Here is a 24,607-nt window from a genome sequence, read left to right as displayed (position 1 = left end):
GACGGCTTCACGGGCACAAGGCCGACTAGACTGGGGGAGAGAAATACTCGCTGGGAAAGGGACGCACTTTGGCTAATACTGGAAAAAAAAAAGGCCAGAAATTGTCATTCCCGAGTGCAGGGACACAGAAGCATTTCAAATAAGCCAGTCAAACCTGCAAAGCTGAGGCTAGGCAGCAAGCAGCGACTGAAGAAGGTGCACATTCTTCCTCTTGGGCGTCACGCACAAAACCACAGGCACCATCGAACCCCCCTCGCCCCGATGCCACAGGGCAGCCCCAGCCCTGCGGCCCCGCTTGCCCTGATGCAGCCAGAGTGGCGGGCAGGGTGGGCGCGGGGGTCCCTGCTTCACCGTTGCCCTTCGTCCTCCCGCAGCGCCCAGGGCCCCCATGCCCACAGAGACACTGGTGTTGGGACAGGCGCGGCGCCTGGTGCCCCCACCGCCCGCCGGGACAAAGCCGCTCTGTGCAGGGCCAGCCAGGCACGTCCCCAGCCTCCTCCCCGCGCTGTGCCGCCAGCGTCCCTCCGTGCTGCCTTCTCTCCCGCAGGGCCACACCAGCACGGGGAACAACTCCAGCGACCCTCCCCACCTCCTCCTGATCCTCCTGCCGCCTCAGCCTCCTCCCTCGCCAGCTCCTTCACCTTTGCCCTGGCCTCCCAGCAGGTCCCATCCCCTGCAAACCCCACTGAGACCAGCCCTTCCCTGGGGTGGGAATAGGCAGCCCAGGCTCTCCAGTGAGGCTGAGCCCCACTGTCCCACCTCCCCCAAGAAGTCACATCACCACAGTAGATCTCCCAGCCCTTTTATTCACTCGGCAGCTAGAAGCCATCGCATCCATTCGGCAAGAAAACACGGCCCAGGCAGCTGCACAAGCTCGCAGCATTCCGCTCCACAGGGCGAGCGATGCGCTTGGGGCTGTTTGACCCTCTGCGCTGTCTTCAGTCCCAAAACAACACCTGGAGACACAAACCTCCTTGCAGAGGGTCTTCTGAATCACGGCCTTCAGTTACAAGCTCCTCTCTGTTACCTTGGACAGGCGGTTGATGTGTCCCCTCCTGATTGTAACCCCACACTCCCTCCCTCTCAAAAAAGCCCCAGGCAGTTAGAGCAGAAATTCAAAGCACAGAAAAAGCGAGCTGGGCAGGAGAAGAGAGAGCTGTGTTGCAGCCAGGGGACAGGTCCCAAGCCTCCCTTCATTAGGTGATATTCTTCTGCCCTTTTGCTACTGCCTCGCGTCCACCACAAGAGTCCCGAAGCATCTTCTGTGCGCCGGAGGCAGCGCCTGGCCACGGCGAGCCGGCAGCGGCCGAATCCCAAAGAAAAGGCCACACCGGCACAGCCTGCTGACGGTCACGGCCTCCGGGCCCGCGAGTAAGTGGCAAAGCTGCTCCCTGGGGGACAACGTCAACCCCCAGCAGGCAGAGCCCAAGCCCCCCCGGGCTCACCCCGCCAGGGACCCCCGCTCCCCGGGCACAGCGCAGCCCACGGCTCCGCCTCCCCACAGGGAAAGGGCTCGCAGAGAGGAGAGTGGCACCCCAGGATTAATGACACTGTCCCTCCGGCCGTCCCCTCCCCCGAACAGCCCCGGTCGCTGTCAGCAGCCCTCTGCAGGGACGGCGAGGAGCCCGCCACGGCCCAGCGAACCCCAGCCCCCCGCCCCGTGCCCGCCTCAAGGGCTCTCAGCTGGGCTGGGGGCCGAGCTGCTGCCCGGGCTGGGCTTGGCGAGCTGCCGCAGGTCCCGCGTGGACCTGACAGCCCACTGGGCCAGCTCCCGCAGCACGCCCAGGCCCCGCAGCTTCCTCTCGAAGAGGCTGAGGTGAGAGGCCGGGGGGGGCCCGGCCGGCTCCTCGCTGGGCGGCCCGCGGCTCTCCAGCCGCAGCAGCTCCTCGAGGTGGTAGGTGAAGGCCGAGACCTGCAGCAGCACGGCCGCCAGCGCCCGGCCCAGCGCGGCGTCCGCCTCGCCCAGCTGCTCCCGCTGCTCCTCCAGCATCTGCGCCAGCAGCGCGCGGAAGGCGCGGTACGCCGCCAGGTTCTCCAGCAACCGCTGCGTCCCCGTCTGCTCGTCCCAGCGCTCCGCTGCCGCCGCCGGCACCCCGTCCACTGCCGCCACGCTGGCCGAGGCGTCCAAGCCCTGACGTTCCACCTGCGGGCGAGAGCGGCCGGGTCAGCACTGGCAGGAGAAACGGGGGGCTTCCCGCACCCCCAGCACCGGCTCCAGGGGACCCCAGTTCAGCTTCAACACTGGCCAGGAGACGCTCGGGGCATCGCAAGGCCAGGGGCTCAGGGTTTGTCCAAGCATCGGCTCAGAGCACCAGGGCCCAGATACCAGCAGCGTTTCGTCCCTCATCTCTGCTGTGCGCCAGAGCCCTTGTGCTCCAGCACCGGCTGCCTGGAGCCCCCCAGGCCCTGGTAGCAGCGGCCACCCCACCAGCACTCCCAGCCCCACGGGCAAACTCACGTAGGCGTCCAGGAGGTCAACGACGTCCGAGCGCATCTTCCCAGCCAGGCGGATGCCTCGGCTGCACAGGTCACGGCGCTGGAGGGCGGCTGAGGGGCTGTCTGGGGCCGCCATGGCCTGGGCAGCCGTCGCAGGCTCAGGGCGCAGCGCCTGCCCGGCCCCGGGAGGACAATCCCCTGCTGAGCTGGTGCATTCCAGCCGGGAGCTCTGCTCACACGTCCGCTGGCCGGGCTCTCCCCCTCTTCCGCGCCTGGGGCCTGGCACGATGCTGCAAATTCCCGCCTCTGGGATCAACAGCGACAGATTATTTCCCTAATTCTCCCATGCTTCACTGCTCCGAGCGCCCTGCCCGGAACAGTCTTGCCCAGAGGCCATGGGCTCCCAGCCCCGCTCTGACCCACTCCTCCCTGCCAGACACACAGCGAGCAGCGGGACACTAATCCCCAGCTCATGCCGGAGTGCGGGAAGCTGCCGCTGGGAGGAGGCGAGCGCCCCGGACCTCGCTCAGCACCGCAGCCCGGGCCGGGCCTGGGCCGTGCCGGGCGCCGCGGGTCCGCCTGCGAGGGCCGGACGGAGCCCTCGGGCTGCAGACCCGGCACCAGCTGCAGCCCAGACCCTGGCAGAAAGCCAGGCCTGGCCCAGCTGCCTCCGGCCCTCTCGTCCCCACGGCTGCACGGGGCTGGATCTCCCAGCTCCCACCCCCTTCCCGAGGGGCTGCAGACAAGGAAGCAGGTCCCCCCACCTGCCGCGGGTGAGCTGCACGCACCCAGACAAAAACAGCCCTTTCGGTTGGTTTGTTTTTTCCTCAGCATGTTTATTTTGGTTACGTATTACCCAGATTAAGAGAAAAAACAGGAGTTGAAAAGCAGTTTCCCTTGGGTATCACAGTACCCGAGCCTTGCCCCAACCCGGCTGGGGCCTCCCGGGCCGGTGGCCAGCCCAGCGGCGCCGTTGCCACCTGGTGGCTACTGCAGAAAGCGCCGCTGGCAGCCCAGAGCCCCGGGCTGGGGCTGCACAGCCCCGGCCCAAACCTGCACCCTGGGCGGGGGAAGGGCCCTGCACCCCTCCCGGGGGAGAAAAAATAAATACAGGGAAAAAAATACAAAAAAGTTTATTGCAAACTACTACAATAATTTATTGAAGCAAACTGCATGCGGGTGAAGGAGACAGCGGGGAGCAGGAGCTGCAGGACGGCTGCGGCGGCGCGGGGCGGCAAACGGCGCGGGAGGCAGCGGCAGCGGCCGCGGCAGGAGAGGGAAAGAGCCTCGAGGAGCGCGCGGGGACACGGCGGGACCGGGGCTGGGAGGCAGAGGAGCCACGGCTGCGCTCGCTCAGGCCGGGGGGACCAGGCGGCCCCCCCCGCCTTGTGTCACCAGGGGAGCGGGTCCCTGACCCAAAAGCTTTGAGTGCCATCCCTCCGAAAACAACCCCCCAACTCTCCATTTAGTGTTCTGTGCCGTGCTCTGCCGCTCCGCAGCGCCCGGGGCACCAGGAACAGCTCCGGCCCCCGCATGGCCAGCTCGGCCTCCCCGGGCTCCCAGACAGCAGATCCGGCGAGAAACCACCAGCGCGGGGCTGAGCGGCTCGGGGTGCTGATCACTTTGCAAGGGGAGGGGACCGGCTGACCACCCGAAAGCTTCCTGCTGCAAATCACAATGCTGTGATCCAAGTAAGAACCTGGATCACCTCAACTGAAGAATGTGGCTTAATTTCACACGGTACCACCCTGGACCCGACGTGCAGGGTCCCAGAGACGTGCGTTCGGGGACGCAGGGCCCCGTCCTTGTCCCCAGAGCAGCTCGTGGCCGGACACGTCTCCGGTGGCACCAGAGCTATGCTGCTGCCACAGCAAGAACGTGGGGTGCCCACACCCAGGGCGTGAAACACCAGGGCGCAAACTGTTCCGCCACGAACCACCCCAGCACCAGAAGTGTTTCAACTTGCTCTGGCAGGGAGCAGCGTCACAGGGGGAGGGGGCAAATCGGGACATGCAGCCCAACACAAGCTGTGGGGCTGGGGCCACAGCTGGATTTCCAGGCAGCACAGGGGACAGAGTGGGTGTTCAGGGTCAGTTTTCAATTGAATTCCATGTTTTATTGCCATTCTCAGACTCCAGGTACCTGACTCAGCCCAGCTGCCGTGTGCCGCACACCAGTGTAGCTGACCTTGTGCTCAGACAAGATCCTTCAGCTCTGCCCCCAACCACATAAACCCAACTGAAAAAAAAACAAGCAAATGAACAAAAAGCCCAGGTTATCCTTCACCTTTTCCAAAAACACTACCAATTCAAGGCCACTGAATCTTCACACAAAGTTTCAGATAAGAGCAAAAAGATCCACGTTTCCGTAGGCGACACATCGTATCCTATGTAAACGTTTCCAATGGCTGTCCTAACTACACCGGCCGGCGACGCTTGAGCCGCCACGTCTCACGGACAGCAGGGCTGTTTGCGCAGAAGGGAGCAGCTTTGAGAACATGGCTGCACAGCAACCCCCCGACGGGGTCAGGGAGAGGCGCTGACAGCCCCTTAGTCCCACGTCAGTCTGCTGCCTTGGAGAAACAAGCCTGAGACAACCACATGCAGTCCCTGCTTCTGTATCTGCCTAGACCTGGAGAGGCACAGCTGGATGAGAAGCACAATATCCCCCAGCAGCAAGCAGCTCACAACTGTCCTAAGTCCCCAGAACAAGCCCCTGGCTAATGACGCTCTTTCCTGAAAGCCCGGGGGCGAAGGGGAAGAAAAAAGAGCATTTAATGCGAGGAGCTCACCCCAGGCTGGGAGGGAGGGAGGGAGGGAGACAACAGCGCCGTCCGTCACTCACCTCATCCTCCCGCTAGAACACCGCTGCAGAGCCTGCCCCGCGCACCGGCGCCTCTCCAGGGGCTCTCCCTCTACTCTGGAAAAGCTGCGAGACACATCTGACCGCAGAACCTTCACCCCGGCTGTCCCAGCCGCCGTTCCGACGGCACGACGCGCTCCCCGCAGCTCGCGAGCGCGAGGGAGCCTACTGGGAAACAGCTCGAGCCCGTTCCATCCCCACCCCCTAAGAACATAACTAAAAAATACCGACCCTTTTTAAATCAATAAATAAGGAATCTTGTTACCACAACACAAAAACGAAACATATGTTCAAAGTGCAAATTACTGTCGTCAGACTGGGATGCTCCTCCTCGCCTCTCCCACGCAGGGCTCCCGCGGCCCCCGGGCCTCTCCGAGCAAACAGGATCTCCGCGCCAGGGCGTTCCCGCGCTCCGCGCCGCGCTGGGGACGGGCCGCGCCGCGGCTCGCGCTGCCGAGGGGCCGGAAGAGCCGACCGGGCTCCCAGCCCCGCGGAGGGAGAGCGAGACTGCAAGGACCGGAGCGCAGCGATGCATAGACGTTGGGACCGGGGCGAGAGGGAGTCCTAAAAACTCACCCAGAGCACACCAAAGGCTTTCTAGTCTGCGAGCGGGGCCACGCCAAGGAGCCAGAAAGGCACCTGCTCTGGGGCAGAGTGAAGGGTGTCAGTAGGGCCCCTCCCTCGGAGAAATCCGCCGCTCTGCCCAGCTTGCTCTGGTAATGGCAGCACATGCCCCCTTCTACAAAGGAGCAGCGGGAGAGAGAAGTGGTTGGGAGAAAGAAGATGTGCTGTGATCCAGGCTGGGGGAGCAGACCCTTCGGTTATTTACTAGTATTGTAAGTTTTCTTTGCTCTCTTTCAGTAAGTGTTTGTTTGTTTTGTTTTTCCTTTTAAATACAGAGTCCAAACTGTCCCAGCACCCACGAGCTCCCTGCCCACTAGGGCCCTGCAGAGCCTGAATCTTCGATGAGCACCTCGGTGGCGGTGCCCAGGATCTCCGTGTTCACCACCAGCCCCTCCGGGGTCGCGCTGCTGCCGCTGCCCACAAACAGCTTCCCGTCCGCCACCAGGCTGACGCGCTCGGCCGCGCCGCAGAACGGCTTGGGCACGGCGTCGGGGCCCAGCAGCAGGCAGTCCGCCGGGGCCGCGCTGCCCAGCGCGTCGGGAAGCAGCGGGAGGCCCTGCCCGTCGGTGGGCGGCGCGATGGCCTCGGGGTTCGTGCCCAGGATGTCAGTGCTGGTGATCAGGGCGCCCGCGTTGGCCGCCAGTGCTTCAGCAATGAGCACTTCGGGGTGACTCTTGGCTTTGTGGGCCACAACGCTGTCCTTCTTCTCAAATTTCTTGCCACAAATGTTGCAGGAGAACTGGTAGAAGGAGTCTGCATCGTGTTTCTTCATGTGCCAGTTGAGGGAAGCCTTCTGTCGGCAGGTGAATCCACAGATCTCACACCTGAGAGGGGAGAACGGGGAGGTCACAACTAATGGACACTTGTGGGGACAGGAGAACAGCAGGGGTTCACTAAAACGGGATGGCACCACAGCTCCAGCTCTTCCAGTTTTACTGGCAGAGGGCTTATGCTCCTCACATCGCCACTGGGACACGGCCTCGAGGAGCAGGTGGGGCAAGGGGCAGCCCGAACGCTCCTGCCGGTGTGCGTTTGGACAGAGCTGCGACGCCACAAGCGCGCTCCAGCCCCGACTCCAGAGCCGCTCTCGGTGCGGTCCAAGGGCGGGTGTCTGCGGGGTCCCCAAAGCCGAGAGCAAGAGGCAGGCACGGGTACTCACTGCAAGGGCTTCTCGCCCGTGTGGATCATGCGGTGCACCGCCAGGTTATGAGAACTCTTGAAGGCCCGGGCACAGTACTCACAGATGTAATCCCTCTGATCTGAAAAGCAACACCAGTGGACCATCACTCTCCTGCAGAACCTGCTCCCTTCCCCAGCTCCCACATGTCACCAGTAAAGCTGCCCAAGAAGCAGCAGAACTGGAAGTGTGGGGAGGCCAGCAGGCGCAGCAAGGAGGGGCTGTCCCACAACACACCGCAGCAGCTGATCTGGAGAGTTAAGGAATTATTAAGACTCTCCTAAGAGCTACTTATCCATTCCAACCAATACTGAAGACCTCATTCATGTTTACAGATATATAAAGGGGCAGTGTCAGGAGGATGGAGCCAGGCTCTTCTCGGTGACAACCAGGGACAGCACAAGGGGCAATGGGTTCAAACTGGAACACAGGAGGTTCCACTGAAAGAGAAGAAACTTGTTGGGGTGAGGGTGGCAGAGCCTGGCCCAGGCTGCCCAGGGGGTTGTGGAGTCTCCTTCTGTGCAGACATTCCAACCCGCCTGGACACCTTCCTGTGTAACCTCATCTGGGTGTTCCTGCTCCATGGGGGGATTGCACTGGATGAGCTTTCCAGGGCCCTTCAACCCCTGACATCCTGGGATTCTCTGAAATTAGGATAAAGCTTGGCTTTGTTTATTCCTTTACAGAACCCCTGAGTCATACTTGCCGCGGGGCGATTACATACTCTATAGCCTATTTCTTTTATTTCCTTAAAAGATGGTAAACCAGAAGGAAATAATACCCTGCTGCTGCTGCAAATCTATGCCACCTGCCTTGGCTTCACTCTCCTAGAAGCTCTGGAGGCTGTTCCATTTTTTAACTCCCCTGCCCACTGCCCTGAGGAGCCTGTAACTCTGTCCCCGCTCCCCGTACCTGTGTGGTGCTTGGCGTGTCGCAGGAGCTGCTTCTGCAGTCGGAACAGTCGACCGCAGGAGGGGTGAGGACACACGTATTTCTTCTTCAGCAAGTGCTGGTACTTTATGTGATGCTATAAAGGAAGAGTGAAGAGTTGTAGGCTCTTTCAGTGGCTACACCATGAACACAAACACCTTGGTCTCCATTGAGAGAAGGAAGCCAAACAAAAGTGGACATCTAACAACAGGACACATACAGAGACACATGCGGCCACAATTGATTAAGTCTACCAGGAAGACTTAGAAAGGAGAGCTTCAGTGTTAGCGGAGGATTAGCTGCCGTTCCCTGCCCTCACACGTGCCATACAGAAGTAAAAAATCCCCACCCACCTGCAGGTAACGCGGGTGAGCCAGGACCGTGCCGCAGCCTTCCATCTCGCAGCGCACGTACTGTATCGGGGGCTTCTTCCTGAGTCAGAGAGCACACGGGCAGAGTTGGCTGCTGCCCTGCGGCCGGGGCGGCGCGACACGAGCGAGCGCGAGTGCAGCCCGGCCAGGCCGGAGCAGAGGACCTGCGGCTCCAGCGCGCCCGGCTGGGCCGTGCCCACAGACGCTGCCCACGAGCTGCCTCCGCCCAGCGCTGCCTGGGGGTCTCCCCAGAGACACAGAGTTCCCAGAAGCTGCTTGCAAGGCAATGCCAGGTGAGGGACCAACTCAGAAATGGGGGAGAGGGGGGCAGGTTCAGCTGGAAGAAATCACACCTATGTGGAGAAGGGGGAAGCAAAGGAAGTCAAGGCATGCTGCTATTTTCTTTTTGTTGTTGTTTCCCTTTAAGGCAGACTCCTATACGATGCGAGAGAGGTAGGTGGCTTTGAGACAATCGACATCTCTGTGCAGAACACAAGGGGAGCAGGTCAGAACAGACTTGAGAAAACCACTCACCTTCTCTTGGGCAGCCTTGGGCTCTTGTCATCCTTTCTCCTCCTCCCCCTCCTGTAACAGGGTTACAGAAACAGAGCTGAAAGAGGCTTCTTTACACTCGTGGCAGGCAGACTTTTCAAAGGGCATGCTATAAAGCTGGAGCACACTACAAGAAATACTACAGAACACTTCTGCACTTTTAGGCTGAAGAGTAACACTGTGCCCAGCACGTCTGCCGCTCCACAAGCGACCCACCCGCTCTCCATCAAAACCAATGGGTTTCTAAGGAAACGCTCCTGTGATGGCCGGGCAGGTCCCTGAAGACGTTGGGTAACCAGGTCTCCAAGCAAACTGTCCCCGCGTTCTGCAGACCTGCCACACGGCGCAGACAGCCCCCCCGGAGCCGCGGCCCCCGTGCTCCCGGCACCCTGTGACAGGTTTCCTGCACACCAGGTGGCGCATGCAGACCTCAGCTCCCCCGCCAGCTGCGCCCCCGCCAGCTGCGCCCCCGCCAGCTGCGCCCCCGCCAGGGCCCGCGTGCCGCGCTCCCAACACGCTCCCGCCAGGTGTCGCAGCCGCCGCTCGCAGCCGCGCGGGCGCCCGCCGGCACGGGCCCGCAGCCAGTGAGGAAGGGCTGCTTTACCAAACCCTCTTTTCTTTTAAACCTGCAACTGTCCAAACAACTTGCAACCTTATAGTTAAGTTTATCCACTTCCAGGCTGCACATCAGCACACAGGATCCTGCTCTCACAGGCTTCTGCTGCAGGCAGTTCGCAAGGTATTGCCTCATTAACTGCGAGCTCTACAAAAGTCAGCCTGGTGGGAGTTGGAGGCAGAGCCAGAGGCTGCAACACTCTTGAGAAACACAGGCTTTAGGTGGCTTGCTCTCATCACCCCTCCCATTTCCTAACACACTTTTTATAAACATGTCATTTTGCCAACACAGTCCAGAATTGATGCTTCACCTTATTTCCTCTGCTCTGTTGGGTAACATTTCATACCATGTGAAAAACATTCATCTGCATGACTAGGAATAATGGGATTAACGATCTAGCAGCTATTCTACAGCCCTCTGAATTAACTATAGCAGCTTATACACCTGTCAAGACAAAAAAATCTATGCTCTGTCTGAGCAGACCTATGTGCTCACATGTAGAGTTCATCGTCCCAAGCAACAGCTCTGCCCAAACGTTGTGCCTGCTTGATCCTATCGCTGCAGAGACACTTACTTGCTGCTGGAAGCACTTCCCAGCCTGTACTGAGACGTCTTTATTGACAGCGAAACCACGCCTGTCCCATGCTGAACAGACACAGCGTTCAAGCCAAGGCTTCAGAAGAGGCACAGGTTTTACTGCGCACAAAAACAGCGTCTGATCCAAGCAACCACGAGCCTCAGAGAGCCATCTCCAGCAGAAAAAGAAAAGCTCTCAAACCGTCAGCGTCCTCACTCCAATGACACCAGCTCTGCAGCAGCTCGGAGCGGCAAGGGAGAGCCAAGCGAAGGCGCGGAGCCCAGGCTGCAGCCCAGCAGAGGGAGCCGTTCGCTCCCACTGCTCAGGGCGGAGCTGAAGCACAAAGGCCCTTCCACCCCCGCGCTGTCCCAGGGAGCGGTTCGGACCCGCAAACCCAGCTGCTCGGCTGCCGGTGAAGGTCCGGTGACAGTGAACCCAAAGGTCCTCAGTCCTCACTGACTAGGTAGCGACAATTTGTTCTTTCTTCTCCAAAACAAGGGAGAACTCGGCTGTTTCTCCTGAGCTCTGGTACGTAAGTCCCAAACCTGAAGAAAACGCTTACGCAGTATTCCCCTGCCAGCCTCCAGCACACAGCAGAAGAGATGCTGCCTCTCAGACCGGCTTTCTAATGCAGCCCAATCCACCTCAGACATCACAACAGACACCAGTTTTAAGAACGCTCTGAAGTATTTCACACCGTGTGGCCACATCCAGGCAGGCCAACTAACCACAGAACAAACTCCCCAACTTGAACTCACTGAAAAAAACAACTCTTATTTTTCCTCGCTGAACACGCACAAGATCCTAGAAACCAAGATGCCGCCAGAACAAAAGGTTCTGCCCTGCCGCCCTTCCGCCCCAGAGCAGCGGGGAAGCCAGCAGCAGCACCACACTCTTGCACACCAGCGAGAACGCAAAACACGCAACGCACACTGCGACACGCAACCGCAGAGCGCTACTCACTTCCTTGGCGGTTCTTCATCTTCCCGAAACTCACTCTCTTCTTTCACTTCCACTTTAATCTCTTTCTGTTTCACTTTTTCTTCCTTTCCCTTGCTAGCTTTTCTCCTTTGCTTTGGTGCCTCCCTGCAAAGACACACAAATACAACATATTATTCCAATATTCTTTCCACTGTCTGCTTTTTACAAAGATTTAAGCAAAAACTGGATTCAAGTTCAGGTCTACTTATCAATTCCCATTTCTAAGCAGAAGTATGACCAAGAATTAAGGAAGAATCTGGCAGCCAGCAGGGTTCTAAAGGCTTTAATCCGTTAGAGAAGACGAGTCCTGATAGCTGTGTCCAAGAGGAGCCATTCCACCTTGGCAGCTGTGTGCACCCGCACAGCAAACAGCACACATCCTCTGGGGTGCATTAAGCTCATCCGACTAAGGTATCACAGGTTTTTGGTCTAAAACCACAATAAGTATGTAATCCAACATACTTCTCTAGATGGGGCTTGTAGGTTTCATCTCTTGGATCATCTTTGAAGGGAACTTCTTCCTCGCTGATGAGCATCTCCTCGTCATCGCTGCTGGGACAAACAGAGAACAGAGGCCTGCAGCCGCAGCCGCCGAAGCGCCACCGCAGGAGCCTCCGCGCGGGCTCCCGGGGGGGAGGCGCTGCTACCGAGCACCGCTGCTCCGGCACGGCCGGGGAGCGCGATGACAGCGCAAACACAGCCCTCTCCTCCTGAGCCCAAACGGCAGCAGCTCCTGAGGGAATAAAGCTACCCGCTGGAATGCCCAGGTCAGATCCTGCTGTCCCTTTCTGCACGATATCTCCTGACATCTGCAGTCCGTCCAGACTGAAAACGCAAAGGCTCAGGACTGAATGAAATCAAAGGTATCTATCCCACAGATCCTTTCACAGAACCATTTATTTTGAAGAAAACTCAGGCCCCTCTTCTCCCTTCTTGAGACACTAAATAGGAAGAAGTACCACAAATTAAGAAGTTTCCTACCTGATTCCAGCGGGAGACTGGTGCTGTTCTGTGACCTCTGAAAGGAAAAGTCGCCGTTAGGTTTCAGTACGTGTTGGCCGCAGCGAGCTCACGTCTCGCAGCGCCGGCGCTGCCCACGTACCGTACTCCAGCTGGTCCGCGTTGGGCTCTGCCTTGCAGACGAGCTGCAGGGAGCCGGTCCTGGCGCGGGAGGCGCGCGCGCCGTCGGGGTCGCGCTGGCGGGCGGCCCTGCTGCTGCGCCAGCCCCGGCCCGGCCGGCCCGTGCCCACCGGGGAGCCGCGGCCCAGGACGCTGCAGATCTCCTCTTCCTCCTTCTCTTCTTTGGGATCTGAAACACCCGTTGCAACCGCATTAAATACATCATAAACAATACAATAATAAATAAACAAACAATGAAAAGCATCAATCGGACTCCTCTCTTGCGCGACGCCGAACAGCACGGCTGCCCCGCCTGCTGACGGGAAGCGCAGCGCCTCGGGCCGAGCGTGCTCTGCCCGGCCCCACCTCCGCAAACCTTCGCTTCAAACTCCGCACGTTCCTTGCTGCCTCCGAGACACAAACATCTAAAAACCCTCTGATAAAGACTTACGAGTACTTGCTGGCTCTGACGTCCCCTAAGCACTTCGAGACAGACACTCAGAAACCTCAGCAGCTGCTTTACGACAGACCGGCTTCAAAATCGAACCCCATCAAGAGTCATGTTTGGAGAACCCCCAAACGGCTGTTTAATCAGGACTGTACACCTGGCAATAACCCTGAGGAACCTGAGCGAGATGTTTCTGCAAAAAGCATCACAACACCACCAGCCTGACGTCTTCATGCCCATTTATAGCTTCTACAGGTGGTTTCTTTTTGCCTGATCTCCAGATATGTTTTGGCAAGATAACAGCACTGGCTAAAATGTCTATGTGAGCAAGTTCATCCCTTAAAAACTGAAATTGCCAGGTACAGTTCATCTAAATCTCCCCTCTATATCAGTTTAAAGCCATCACCCCTCGTCCTGTCACTACCCTTGTAAAAAGCGTGTCCTCATCTTCCCTGTGAGCCTCCTTTGGGCACCGGAGGCTGCTCCAAGCTCTCCCGGAGCTTCTCCTCTGCAGCTGCACACCCCAGCTGTCTCACCTGCCCCAGCAGAGCTGTTCCAGCTCGGGTCACTCCCGGGGCTGCTCTGGCCCCTCTGCAGCGGGTCCGTGTGTGTCCTGTGCTGAGGACCCGGAGCTGGACCAGCACTGCAGGGGGTCTCAGCAGAGCGGGGCAGAGGGGCAGGATCCCCAAACCCACTGCCCAGGCTGCGGGTGACGCAGCCCAGGACACGGGTGGTCTCTGGGCTGTGGGTGCACATTGTGGGTCACGTTGAGCTTCTCATCAGCCAGCACCCCAAGTCCTTCTCCTGGGGCTGCTCCCCAGCCCGCGCTGGCACCAGGGCTGCCCCAGCCCGGGCGCAGGATCCTGCACTTGGCCCTGTTGCACCTCAGGTGGTCCACATGGCCCCACTTCTCCAGCCCGAGCAGCACAGTGTGAACCCCGTGTTGAACCCGTGCCCCACGGCAGGTGGGACCAGAGATCCTGAGCTCCCTCCCAACCTGAAATCTCTGATTTTGCATCAGGTCTTTTGAACCAAATGATCCTTTCACTTCTAGCATGTAGTTTGCTTTGCAGGTCTAATTCCCCAATCACTGATTTAACAGGGCGGGAGCAACCAACATCGAGTGAAAAAATCCCACCTGGATACAGGCCGTGAGGCAGCACAGTTTTGCTGTCCAACAGCAACCAAGCCTGATGTGTCCCACGTACAAATCCCTGTTCATCAGAGCGGGAATTACGCCTTTTCTGGCCTCCTGGTTCAGCAGATCTCAAGGCGAACTCTGACTGCTTTATGGTTTTAATCCTAATTGTGAACACCCTTAGTATGTTAGCATGCTAAACTGAACCCAAAGACACCTGAAGCCGTTCTCCAGAAGTTCCCCCTCACAGGCCGCCAGCACGCGCTGCGGCTCCTCAAAGAGCTCTGTTTCTATTCCCTGCCAAGACCAGGCATCGGCCGATTTCTTAGCAAGAGCCGGTATTTTAGAGACCAGACTTGTGGAACCGAAACCGACTCCCTCGGAACACACTTCTACAGAGCGCGCCGCTCGCCCGCAATTCCCCTTCGCTTCTCTGAAGTGAAGGTGTTTAATAAGCCTTTCCCGATGACTTTTCCTGTTTACTTCTTCCTCTGCTTCAGCATGCTCGTTTAACACATTCACAGCACTTCCACACGCCGTGAATACCTATGCGCCTCCAAAAAGGCCCACAGTTAAGAGAAGCATCAAGTATTTACTTTATAGTAGAACTTGTAAAGCAATATAGGGCTATTAGTTGAGAATTCTTATAATTCTAGACCGTCCCAACAGCGCACAGAGATCCCTGTGCAGGGAGGAAGGCTGTGTCTGCGCCGCCCCGGCAGCCGCAGCCAGTGTGCGCCGCGGCCCGCGCGAGGCTGCAGCTGCGGAAGAGAAGTCGGAGTTCTTAACGAATTTTATGTCTCCTTCCCACACCTAAATGTCCCTTTCCCTTCGCAAGTGTGGCCTTTTGACGGATCCAGACTGCTTCTCAACAAACAAACACAAAACAAGAACCAAACTGAAATAAATAAATAAAAACAACCCCACAAACAAGCTACAAACCACCCAGTAAATACAGAGACAGCGACTGGCTCAGAAAGAGAAGCAGCAAAGCAGCACGTCCCCCGGCGTCCCAGGGGACCGCGCGCTTCTCACCGGAGCTGCTGTGATTGTAACTGCACTCGGGGATCCCTCCCAAACCTCTGACGCTGGGCAGGCAGCGCCAGCAGCCACATCTGCATTCGGGCGAGGAACACGGCTGTCCCTGGGCAGGGACGCGGCTGCCCCGGCTCTGCACCGCTGCTGGGAGGTGCTGGAGGTGCCCAGGTCTCTCAGGTGATGACGCCAGGACCTCGCAGTCATTTCTGGCCCTGCCCTGGGTACCACACTTGGCCTGGTTAAACCCCGGCCCTGTGGCTGAACGCTGTCACCCCCTTCCCTCACACATGTTTGCACAGAGAGCCGCACTCCTGGGTTACCAAGGTTTGGCTCATGGCACAAAGCAGCAAGAGAAACAAGACAGAGGGAATAAACATTGCTATTACAGACAACCAGGCTCTGCTCTTCCAACAAAAATAAGTGCTGCTTGAATCTCTTGAGACCGGAACATAGGAAAGTTTTAACTTAGAAAGGCTGCAGTCATTCCTGAATTTAAAACTCGGTGAACTTGCCAACACCACCAGCTCTGGCTAGCCACCGTTTCTCTGGAAGGTTCCCGTCCTCCCACAAGACACACGACTAGTGGGTTATCAGCCAGCATCCTGCTGTTTCACTGCAAGCGTCAGCAGTGGCGATGGGCACCAGGTCACCACCAGGACTCAGGGTCCGGAAGGACAAAACACGGACACAACAGCTGCCGAGGTACCTCAGTGCGACGCGACAAGAGGCGCCGAGCACCTGCTTTTCCCATCAGCCGCTGCAAACGGGTCCCACAGCCGGCACCGCTGAGCCGCGCTCCACGGAGCGGGCAATGGAGGCTGTAACTTGGCCAGGCGACACCCCCGCGACCCTCCAGCGCCAGCACCCAGCACCGGCCCCTCGCCCCGCGGCTCTGCGGTCCGCGCGGGAGCCGCTCCGGAGATGGAAAACCTGCTCTCTGAACTCCTACCAATCCTTTTGGAGTTTCGGCTCATGGGGCTCCTCCTACATTGAACTTGCCCTTAAGTTACCTAATGATAAACAGCTTTCAGTCTGAGGAACTTTCTCCATTCTGCTAATTCTTCCCCAACAGCCTTTAAACTGAACAGTGTCTGAGGCAGAAACACTTACAGATCTCAGTGACGGTGCCCAAGAGGTACCAAACATCCTTTACATCTTAAAGAAAACATCCGTCACTCGGAGAAGGGACAAGACAAGGAAGGCTGGGAGGAAAGGACTATAATGTTGTGCTATTTTAGTTGTTTAGACAGCCAGAAGACACTGAGCACCGCTCACCCTGCACAGCACGCCAGCCAGCACAGGTCCCCATCTCACTGTGCAGCAGAAACGCGTTCCCATTCGCACTAATTCTGTCCCAGGAGCACAGCACGCAGGGTTACTGAACCAGCGAAAGCTTCTCTATGGCAGAACCTGTATCGTATTTTTCTACATATACCAGCTTTGCCACAAACTGAAGCAAAAGGGATAAATACCCAGGTTTGCCCACTGCCTCCCAGACCAGGAGATAAACTCACCCTCGCGGTTCTCGGTTCCTCCCTACACCATAAATCCACTCTGCGGGCAGGATCTGCACAGGAAGACAGCGACTGGCACCTGCTCGTGCTTTGTCTCTCGCTTCAGCTACAGACACATCGCTCTCCAGGCCCACGGCTTTCTCCTTACACGAGAGCGTTCAGGCACAGCGCGCTCGCTGCCGCTTTTCTGCATCACTGGAGGCAGCAAGTGTGAAGAGTGACAAGGGCCGAGCAGCGGACCCGGGCACCGAGGGAACACACCAATTACTCACTGCACAACGCAGAGGGAAAGCCCGAACCACTGCGTTTACTTCCCGAAGCAGCAGCAGTTCCTTCATCGCAGGACCTGCAGATCGCACTCTGTTCGCTGCTCTCCTGCCTCGATCCCTGGGAACTCGCAGGTGCAGCGGCCACGCGCTGCTCCGTACGCTGGGAAAGAGAAGCAGGTTTCCAGAGCACGGGCGCAGCCGCCACCCCTGCCGAGGGGCGCGCGGAGGCTTCCCCAGCGCAGGTGTCGTCCTGCAAGGCAGCAGCTGCCGGGGGTCCCGCTGGGCACAACCTGTCCCTTCGGCACCGCTGTGCGCCGTCCTGCTGCACCGCAGCTGAAACCCGCCCGGGCACTCGGACCTGGGAGCTGTTTGCTGCCCCACACCCGCTTGTACCAGCTGCACTTGTCCGGATGTTCACGTTTTTATTCACCAGCCCACCTCCAGCCTCACTGCAATAACAGGTTCTTCTCTTTCTGACATACAACAGTAACAAACACCCATGCCACTTTATCCTCCATGCAGAGAAAAACGAGACTTTCAACTGTTAAAAATCAGCAGTTTGTTGATTGCTAACAAGATGTTTCCTAAACTTTGGTTTATAAAGCATTTGCAAGCATCTTACTAACCCTGCAAAGTAGACACTTTCAGAAAATATCCATGTAAGGAAAAATAAACTACAAGTTAAGTTACAAAACTATTATGTAAATAAATGCACCACAACATATATGCACCTCAGACTGCAACTTAGATTTAATGTAAAAGAGATAAGGCAGTAAACATATAACCTTATAATGGAACAGGCAAAACTGAAACTCGAGAAAAAAATCCTACTGTAAACCTCTCTCCAAATGGCTCCCCACCCTGAAGAGCTGTGAAATAAGCATGAAGCTTTGCGAATACAAATAACGAGGTATAAAGCGAATTATTTATGCTACAGAACTGTTTTGTACAACCACAGCCTTAAAGTTTTCCACATTTTTAATCTGTGGAGCCTCACGGTTCTCCCATCAGTTCACAGCGGGCTGCCACGGAGCAGACGTGCACCTCCAGCCCCGAGGAGCCGGCGTGGGGCTCCCCGCGCCCGCAGGCTGGGAGAGCAGCGCCAGACGCCGCGCAGCAGCGCCGAGACGCTGCCGAGCGCCTAACACGGGCATCCCAGCCGGGCCTGCCCAACGCGCGGCTCCTGCGGCCGCGTGCTGCAGAAACACACGAGTCCTGCTGGCAGCACCCGCGGTGCAAAATCCTCTGCTTTGAGACCGGACTCCCGAGGAGGTGGCTCCACGTCGCCTTTGATCCCAGCTTTAAACACGGGCTTCCCACGGCCCCGTTTCACCTCTCCAACAAACTCTTCTGCTGCACTGCTGTGTACCTACGTGCACTTAAGGCATTACATCGGATCTCGTTCTTATCGTCACAAAGAAGGATCAATACCAGTGTAAAGTTGCAAGACAAAAACACGCAAACAAAATAACTTGCACAAACAAGGGTCCGCACGGAGCACATTTCAGCCACGTGACACAGAAGAGCAACATTAGAGACAGGGATTCATTAGCGCAAGCGCTCATCCACAGCACCTCGTGCTTGTGCAAACGCTTCCAACCGCGGCCCCGTCCCCCCCCGCAGCCACCTCCCCGCAGCCACCTCCCCGCAGCGCGGCTCAGCACCCCGCAGCGCGGCTCAGCACCCCGCAGACCAGGCGCCGCGGGATCAGCACGGGGGGCTGGGCCGGAGCACGAACCAACCGCCCGCGCTGCCCGCGGCCGCTGGCGGGAAGACGCCACCCGACCCCATCGGGAGGCTCCTAAGCAGCAGGGGCACAACCTCACCAGAGGCAGGTGAGAGTCAGAAACTGGTTTGGGTGTAAAATGAAACGGGGGCAGCAGGTTTTGTTTGACTGCTGACCTGACTTCAGGAGTCACAGTAAGCACCGAGTTTTCAGTTCAGTGATGGAAGGACACGAAGCGTATTCACTAAATCTATATTCCAGTAACTAAAATTATTCTGGTCTAACTAAAATGAAAATTATTTCCACAAGAACATACAGCGTCGTGGCAAGTCAAACGTGAATTATACTACATAGTCTGGCTCTAGCTATATTAATTCATTTATAAGCTGAGATTAAATGTTCTACTTACGTAACTAATATTTCTACCAAAACACATTAGGGAAATACTGTAATTGCATGACTAAGCAAACGAGATAGGAAATACAATCAGTCGCGCTGACTGTGCAGCCGCCGTGGTAACTCTGACACAGCGCGCGCCTTCGGCTCCATCGCCCGCCGGCCCGGCGCAGCCAGACCTTTGCGCCGGCTCCCGAGTCCGACCCCGCGCACCGCACAGGAGCGCGAAACGCGGCCAGGCGCTGCTCCTGGTGCGGCACCTCCCACAGCCCACAGCGCAAACCCACCCGCGATCACGCCCATCGCCTCTCAGCCCTCTCTACCAACAGCACCGCCGGTGATTTCACTTCAAAATAGAATCTCAAACATAAAGCAACAAAACTCACTGAACAAACGTGGGCGCGGCGCGTGTTTCGCCTGCTCGACAGACGCGGGGCCGCGTCACAGAACACGCCGCTCCGCGGGCCGCTCGCCCTGCGCACAGAGTAACAGCTACGGCCGAGCTCACGAAAACTCTGTGTTCTGAACTGGATTGGGTATTTCACAGCAAAGGACAGTAGTATAATGCAAATCGCCACGCAGAATTAAATTCTACGTCAGAACCAATGCCAGTAAACGCCCGCACTAAGAACCACTCAGCAGACTTACTGGATTTCTTCCTCAACCCAGCTCCACCCAGGGGTGAAGCGCCAAACGGCGTTTCACCTTCCAGAATCAGGGAGGACGCCTGGCTACCGAAAACCCTGCGGTGCCAGGAAAGCTGCAGCTCACCAGCCCCTGATGAGGCGACCTCACACACTTTATGCTGACGGCCACAGGGAGGGAGCGGCAGGGAAGGGTCCCTCCTGCGTGACCCAAGACACGTTATTCAGTCTGTTTCTGTATCTTCCCCAACAAGCGCAAGCGCGCGGCCAGGGCGGCACCAGTGCTCATCGCCAGTTTTCACGTCGATGTTCACGCCATCCATTTTGGTTGCGGGTCTAATCACAAGAAAGAGCCCAAAAAATTTAATAAATACTTTTTCCGCTCTCACATTCAAGGACAGCTGAACCTCTCAGAGCCCAAAGTTAAAGTCTAAAGCAGCTAGAGTGCAGGGAGTCATCCCATCTGGGAAAGTTCAGAGTGACCTTTGCCGATTCCAAGCATATCCCAATAAAGTGCAGTAAAAATGGGACTATTCTGCCTGTTTTCCACCACTAGCACATCAATGTTTCTGCTTAAGGGTATCCAAAACACTGAGAATCACCACTAAAACATGAGGTTAACACTATACATCTATCAAGTGACAATGTCATGCCTTTTCACGTATTTCAGCAGCTTTGCTTTGACCTCAAAGGTTGAAGCTCCCACAACACTCTGCTGACCCTTCACGCAGCAAGAGGCGAACGCACACAGCGGGGTCGGTGATAAAACACACATTGGTTAATGCTGCTTCGGTCTGCACAAATACACCTTGCCAGGCAGAACTGTGATGGATTTCAACACCCAGATGGAATAAAGCTATAGACCTGTAGAAACGAAGTTACAGAATTACAAGGATAAAGGCAGCCTTTAAGACACGAACGCCTGCAAACAAGAACAGCTCCAGCAGAAAGGAGGATCCGTTTGCACAGGTGTATGACCTTTCCTCACCATCTCGTTCTGTGACAGTCCACTAGTGCCAGACCAAAACCAACACGACACAAAGCCTTTCACTCGGAACCGTTTCGAAAGTCGGCACCGGGCAAGGAGCAGAGCCTTTTAACTTTTTTTTGCGCAAGCTGTTCGATGGATGCACAGAGTTCACAGAGGAAGAACAGAAGTTCTGCTCCTGGTCACAGTTCTCTGCAGTTGGGGCTGTCTTGATTACACCCACTGAGCTACTCTCTCCTTCCAAACTTTTATCTTTCCTCTCTGAAGACACAAGCATAAAAAAAGAAATAAATCACCATCTACTAAAGCTAGAAAAGGACAAGAGTAAATATTTGAATACTCTTTATTCCACATATCTTTCCCGTGCCTCTTAAGGACCCACACCTGCTGCCAAAGCCGCGGCACAGCCGCGAGCCCAGGTTCTGCCGGCCAGTCGGGACCAGCAAACAGGAGCTGTCACCCTGTATGGCCGTCACTTCTGACAGCGAAGCACAGCCCTAGCGGTTGTTGGGAAGAAGAAGTCTTTGCACGTGCAAACATCAGCAGCAGCTTATCAAACTTCCAGTGTTGAGAGAGACCTTGGAAAGAAGCTGCATGTCATCAAGCAACAGAATGTTCTTTAAAAGGAAGATCCAACAGATGCTTGGCTGCCTTTGTGGGGAAGCCCTGACTTTCTGGATGGAATATAACAGTAGGAGTGAGTAATTGAGCTCTTACCTTTACCAGCTGCTTTATCTGTGCACCTGAAAAAAATACAAAGGGCAAGCATAAGAGACAGCTTCTATGGTCTAGCGGCAGAAGCGAGAAACTGAACGATGTAGAGAATAAGCCCTAATTCCCAGCTGTGGACAGATCCACTGTCTTGTTCATAAATCACTGGTTTCAACCCCTTAAAACAACATGGATTATTTGATCTGGAGAAAGTTTACACGAACTACAACAGCACATCAGGCAAAGCCTGGTCTCACCCACGGCAGCTGTGGGTAAGTCAGAGGGACTCTGCCGTTAGACCAAGGCAGATCAGCTCCGGTACCGAGTGTCCAAGCACACGTGTGCACGTGGCCGGACTCCCGCTCCCAGATCCGCAGCAGCAAGATGCAGCCAGGGCCAGTCCGGCCGCCTCCCCCACCCGGACCCGGCACCGGAGCGAACGCGGGCTGGGAAAGGCAGCAGCGGCCCCGGGGCGCTGCCCGGGCGGCTCACACAGGCGCGCTGGTTCTGCTCCCGGCCCGCGGGCTGCACGGCCGGGGCCGCTGCCTTCCCGGGCAGAGACCGGCCGGGCCCCAGCGCGGCCCGGAACAAAGAGGCGGAGGCGCGGGGCGCCCCGCGGCGGGAGGCGGCCCCGGGGCGCAGGCGCCGCTCCAGCGGGACGCGAAGAGGCCGCCCGGCCGGGGCCCCCGCCAGCGCCCCCCCAGCCCCGCGGAGCACTCACCCGGACCGGGGAGCCTTCTTGGCAGCGGGCGGCGTCTCGGCGGCGCGCTGCTCGGCGGCGGGCCTGGCCCCGGGGCTGCTCCGCCGGCGGCGGGGATACTCAGCTTTACGGCGACGGGAGGCGGCAGCTGCAGCGGCTCCCGCTGCGGCCGAGACGGCGGCGGCCGCGGCCCGGCCCCGCTCCCGGCCGCCCCTCAGCACCCGGCTACCGCCGGACTCCTCCCCCTGCTCGGCGGCGGGCAGCGGCGGGCGGCGGCGGCCCGAGGACGGCGGCCTCTCGGCCACTGCGGGCGGCTGCTCCTCGGCGCCCCCCGGCTGCTCCGTGCCCGCCGGCATCAGGGCAGCGAGCGGCGGGGCCGCTGCGCGCTCCTCCCTCCGGCCCGCCAAACCTCCCCCGCCCGCCTCAGCCGCGCCCAATCACCGCCCACCCCCGCGTGCACCAGCCAATCCGCGAGCGCGCGGAAAGTGACGGTCCCGCCCCGAGCCCCGACTCCCCAGCCCGAGGCCCTCCCGCCTTTCTCCGCCGCTCGCGCGCCGCCCGGCCAATGAGCGGCCCGGCTACGTCGGGGCCCGCCCCCTGCTGCCGCGCGGCCAACCGACGGCACGCTCCCCGCGCGCCCCGCGCGTGCGCCACGCCGCGCAGGCGCCGCTCGGGCCGCCGCGCTCGCGCTCCCGCTCCCCCCCCGGCCGGCCCCGCCGCGGCGCCCGCCTGAGCGCGGCCCCTCCGGCCGCCGGCCCGCCGCCCGGCCCGCCCGCCCGCCGCCCGCCCGCCGCACGGCCCGCGGCACCGCCGAGCTCCCTACCGCCGCCGCTGCCTGCGCCCCGCCGGCTGCCCCCGAGTCCCTTCGCCCCGCGGGCGCGGCCTGGCAGGGGAAGCCGCTCGCCCCCCGCCCCGCGCGGCCGCTCCGTGCCGCGGCGTGCCGCGGCGCTCGCGGTCCCGGCGGGCCCGGCGGCCGGCCCGGCTTTCGGCTGCCGCTTCGCCTTTAAGAAAAAAAAAACGCCCCGTCGGGCGGCGGGTGAAAGTCGGTGACAAAATGGCGGCCGGCGCAAAGGGGGCGGGGCCTGCGGTGGGCGCCCCGCCCACTTCCGCCCGGCCGCTGCGCATGCGCGCCGCCTGCCGGGAGCTGTAGTTCCGCGGGCGGCGGGCCGGGGGTGCCGCGGGGCACGCCGGGAGCGGGGCCGGGCCGGGCCTGCGGGTCCCGTGAGCGCGGCCGCCGCGCTGCCCCCCGGAGCCGCCGCGCTGCCGGGCGGGGGCCGCGGGGCTCCGGCAGCAGCTCCCGCGCCCCGCGCCGGGGTCTCCCCAAGCGCAGCTCCCGCGCTGCCCGAGCCCCGCGGGCCCGGGTCCTCCCGCCGCGCTGCCGGAGGTGCCGGCCGGAGCAGCTGCGCGCGCGGCCCCGGTCCGCACGGCGCGCCAGGCCCGGCCGGGTCCCCCCGCCCGCACCCCCGGAGCGCACACGGCCCCTCGGGGAGCCGCGGCGCCCCCGGCGCTGTCCCCGTGGCTGCCCCGCGCACCGGCCGCGGGCCGTGACCGGCCGGGCCGCAGGGGAGGCTGTTGCTGAGGATCGCCTGGGGAGGGCTCGGCTGGTCCTGCTCGCCGTGTCGGGCCGTGTCGGGCCGTGTCGGTCTGGCGACGGCAGAAAACCACCTTTCCCACAGCTCTCGAGCAGACTGGCTGAGCTGGCGGGATTTTATTCAACCCCATTCCAGGGGTGAACAGGGAGCCTCGTTGGGGGGTGTCTGGATCAAAGCCCTCCCGCGGTGGGGGCGCCCAGCCCCTATGCTCTGTCTTGCACAGGCTGGTCCGGACAGACAGACAGACACACTCTGCTCCCTCTGCGACGCAGGACCCAGGGACAAACCCCATCCTCCCCGAGGCGGGGGTGGTCGCGTCCCTGAGCCGGCACGCGGGAGCACGGCGCTCGGGGCAGCAGCGGTGCTGGGGAGCGCTCTGCACCCCAACCCCAGCACCGCGACACCGGGCGTCCCTGGGCCGGGGGTCACCAGTTGGCAGCCGGGCCGAAGTGACACAACAGGATTAACTGTTAGGGGAAAGGGACCTGGGGGTCCTGGGGACAGCAGGGTGACCATGAGCCAGCACTGGGTGCTTGTGGCCAGGAAGCCAATGGGACCTGGGGTGGGTTAGAAGGGGGTGGTCAGTGGGTCAGAGAGGTTCTCCTGCCCCTCTGCTCTGCCCTGGGGAGACCACACCTGGAATCTTGTGTCCAGCTGTGGCCCCTCAGTTCCAGCAGGACAGGGAACTGCTGCAGAGAGTCCAGCGCAGCCACCAAGATGCTGCAGGGAGTGGAGCATCTCCCGTGTGAGGAAAGGCTGAGGGAGCTGGGGCTCTGGAGCTGGACAAGAGGACACTGAGGGGGACTCATTCATGGGATCAATATGGAAAGGGGCAGTGTCAGGAGGATGGAGCCAGGCTCTGCTGGTGACAACCAGGGACAGGACAAGGGGCAATGGGTGCAAACTGGAACACAGGAGGTTCCACTGAAAGAGAAGAAACTTGTTGTGGTGAGGGTGGCAGAGCCTGGCCCAGGCTGCCCAGGAGGTTGTGGAGTCTCCTTCTGTGCAGACATTCCAACCCGCCTGGACACCTTCCTGTGTAACCTCATCTGGGTGTTCCTGCTCCATGGGGGGATTGCACTGGATGAGCTTCCCAGGGCCCTTCAGCCCCTGACACTCTGGGATTCTGTGACCGTTACCTGGAAATCCAAGTTGAGGCTCCAAGATCATCCTCTTGGAAGGCGAGGCTGTTGGAGGT

General features: G+C 59.3%; 2 protein-coding genes across 3 annotated transcripts; both read right to left on the bottom strand.

Moving 5' to 3' along the window:
* Nucleotides 1-1,669: 1,669 nt before the first annotated feature.
* Nucleotides 1,670-5,349, bottom strand: CNTF (ciliary neurotrophic factor; the record flags this gene model as incomplete). The annotated part of the gene is made up of 3 exons (XM_080344891.1): nt 5,281-5,349; nt 2,459-2,742; nt 1,670-2,143 (listed from the first exon to the last, which is right to left on the bottom strand). Exons 2-3 carry the CDS (start codon nt 2,570-2,572, stop codon nt 1,670-1,672), a joined length of 588 nt encoding a protein of 195 aa, XP_080201017.1. The 5' UTR covers nt 2,573-2,742; nt 5,281-5,349.
* On the bottom strand, nt 3,166-22,240 carry ZFP91 (ZFP91 zinc finger protein, atypical E3 ubiquitin ligase). Of its 2 annotated transcripts, XR_013922160.1 has the most exons (12): nt 21,839-22,240; nt 21,124-21,149; nt 12,229-12,435; nt 12,108-12,144; nt 11,589-11,675; nt 11,109-11,231; nt 8,935-8,985; nt 8,383-8,461; nt 8,012-8,126; nt 7,082-7,181; nt 5,605-6,746; nt 3,166-5,364 (listed from the first exon to the last, which is right to left on the bottom strand). XR_013922160.1 is itself a non-coding variant. In XM_080344890.1 (11 exons), the coding sequence occupies exons 1-11, from the start codon at nt 22,171-22,173 to the stop codon at nt 6,236-6,238; spliced, it is 1,671 nt and encodes a 556-aa protein (XP_080201016.1). In that variant the 5' UTR covers nt 22,174-22,240; the 3' UTR covers nt 3,166-6,235. The 2 variants fall into 2 exon arrangements, 1 of the variants encoding a protein (XP_080201016.1); XM_080344890.1 differs by having other exon boundaries at nt 3,166-6,746.
* Between the last annotated feature and the right edge of the window lie 2,367 nt (nt 22,241-24,607).

The sequence above is a fragment of the Nesoenas mayeri genome, assembly GCF_963082525.1.
Source record: "Nesoenas mayeri genome assembly, chromosome: 5".
Lineage (NCBI taxonomy): Eukaryota > Metazoa > Chordata > Aves > Columbiformes > Columbidae > Nesoenas > Nesoenas mayeri.
This window is presented reverse-complemented; position numbering and strand designations above follow the sequence as displayed.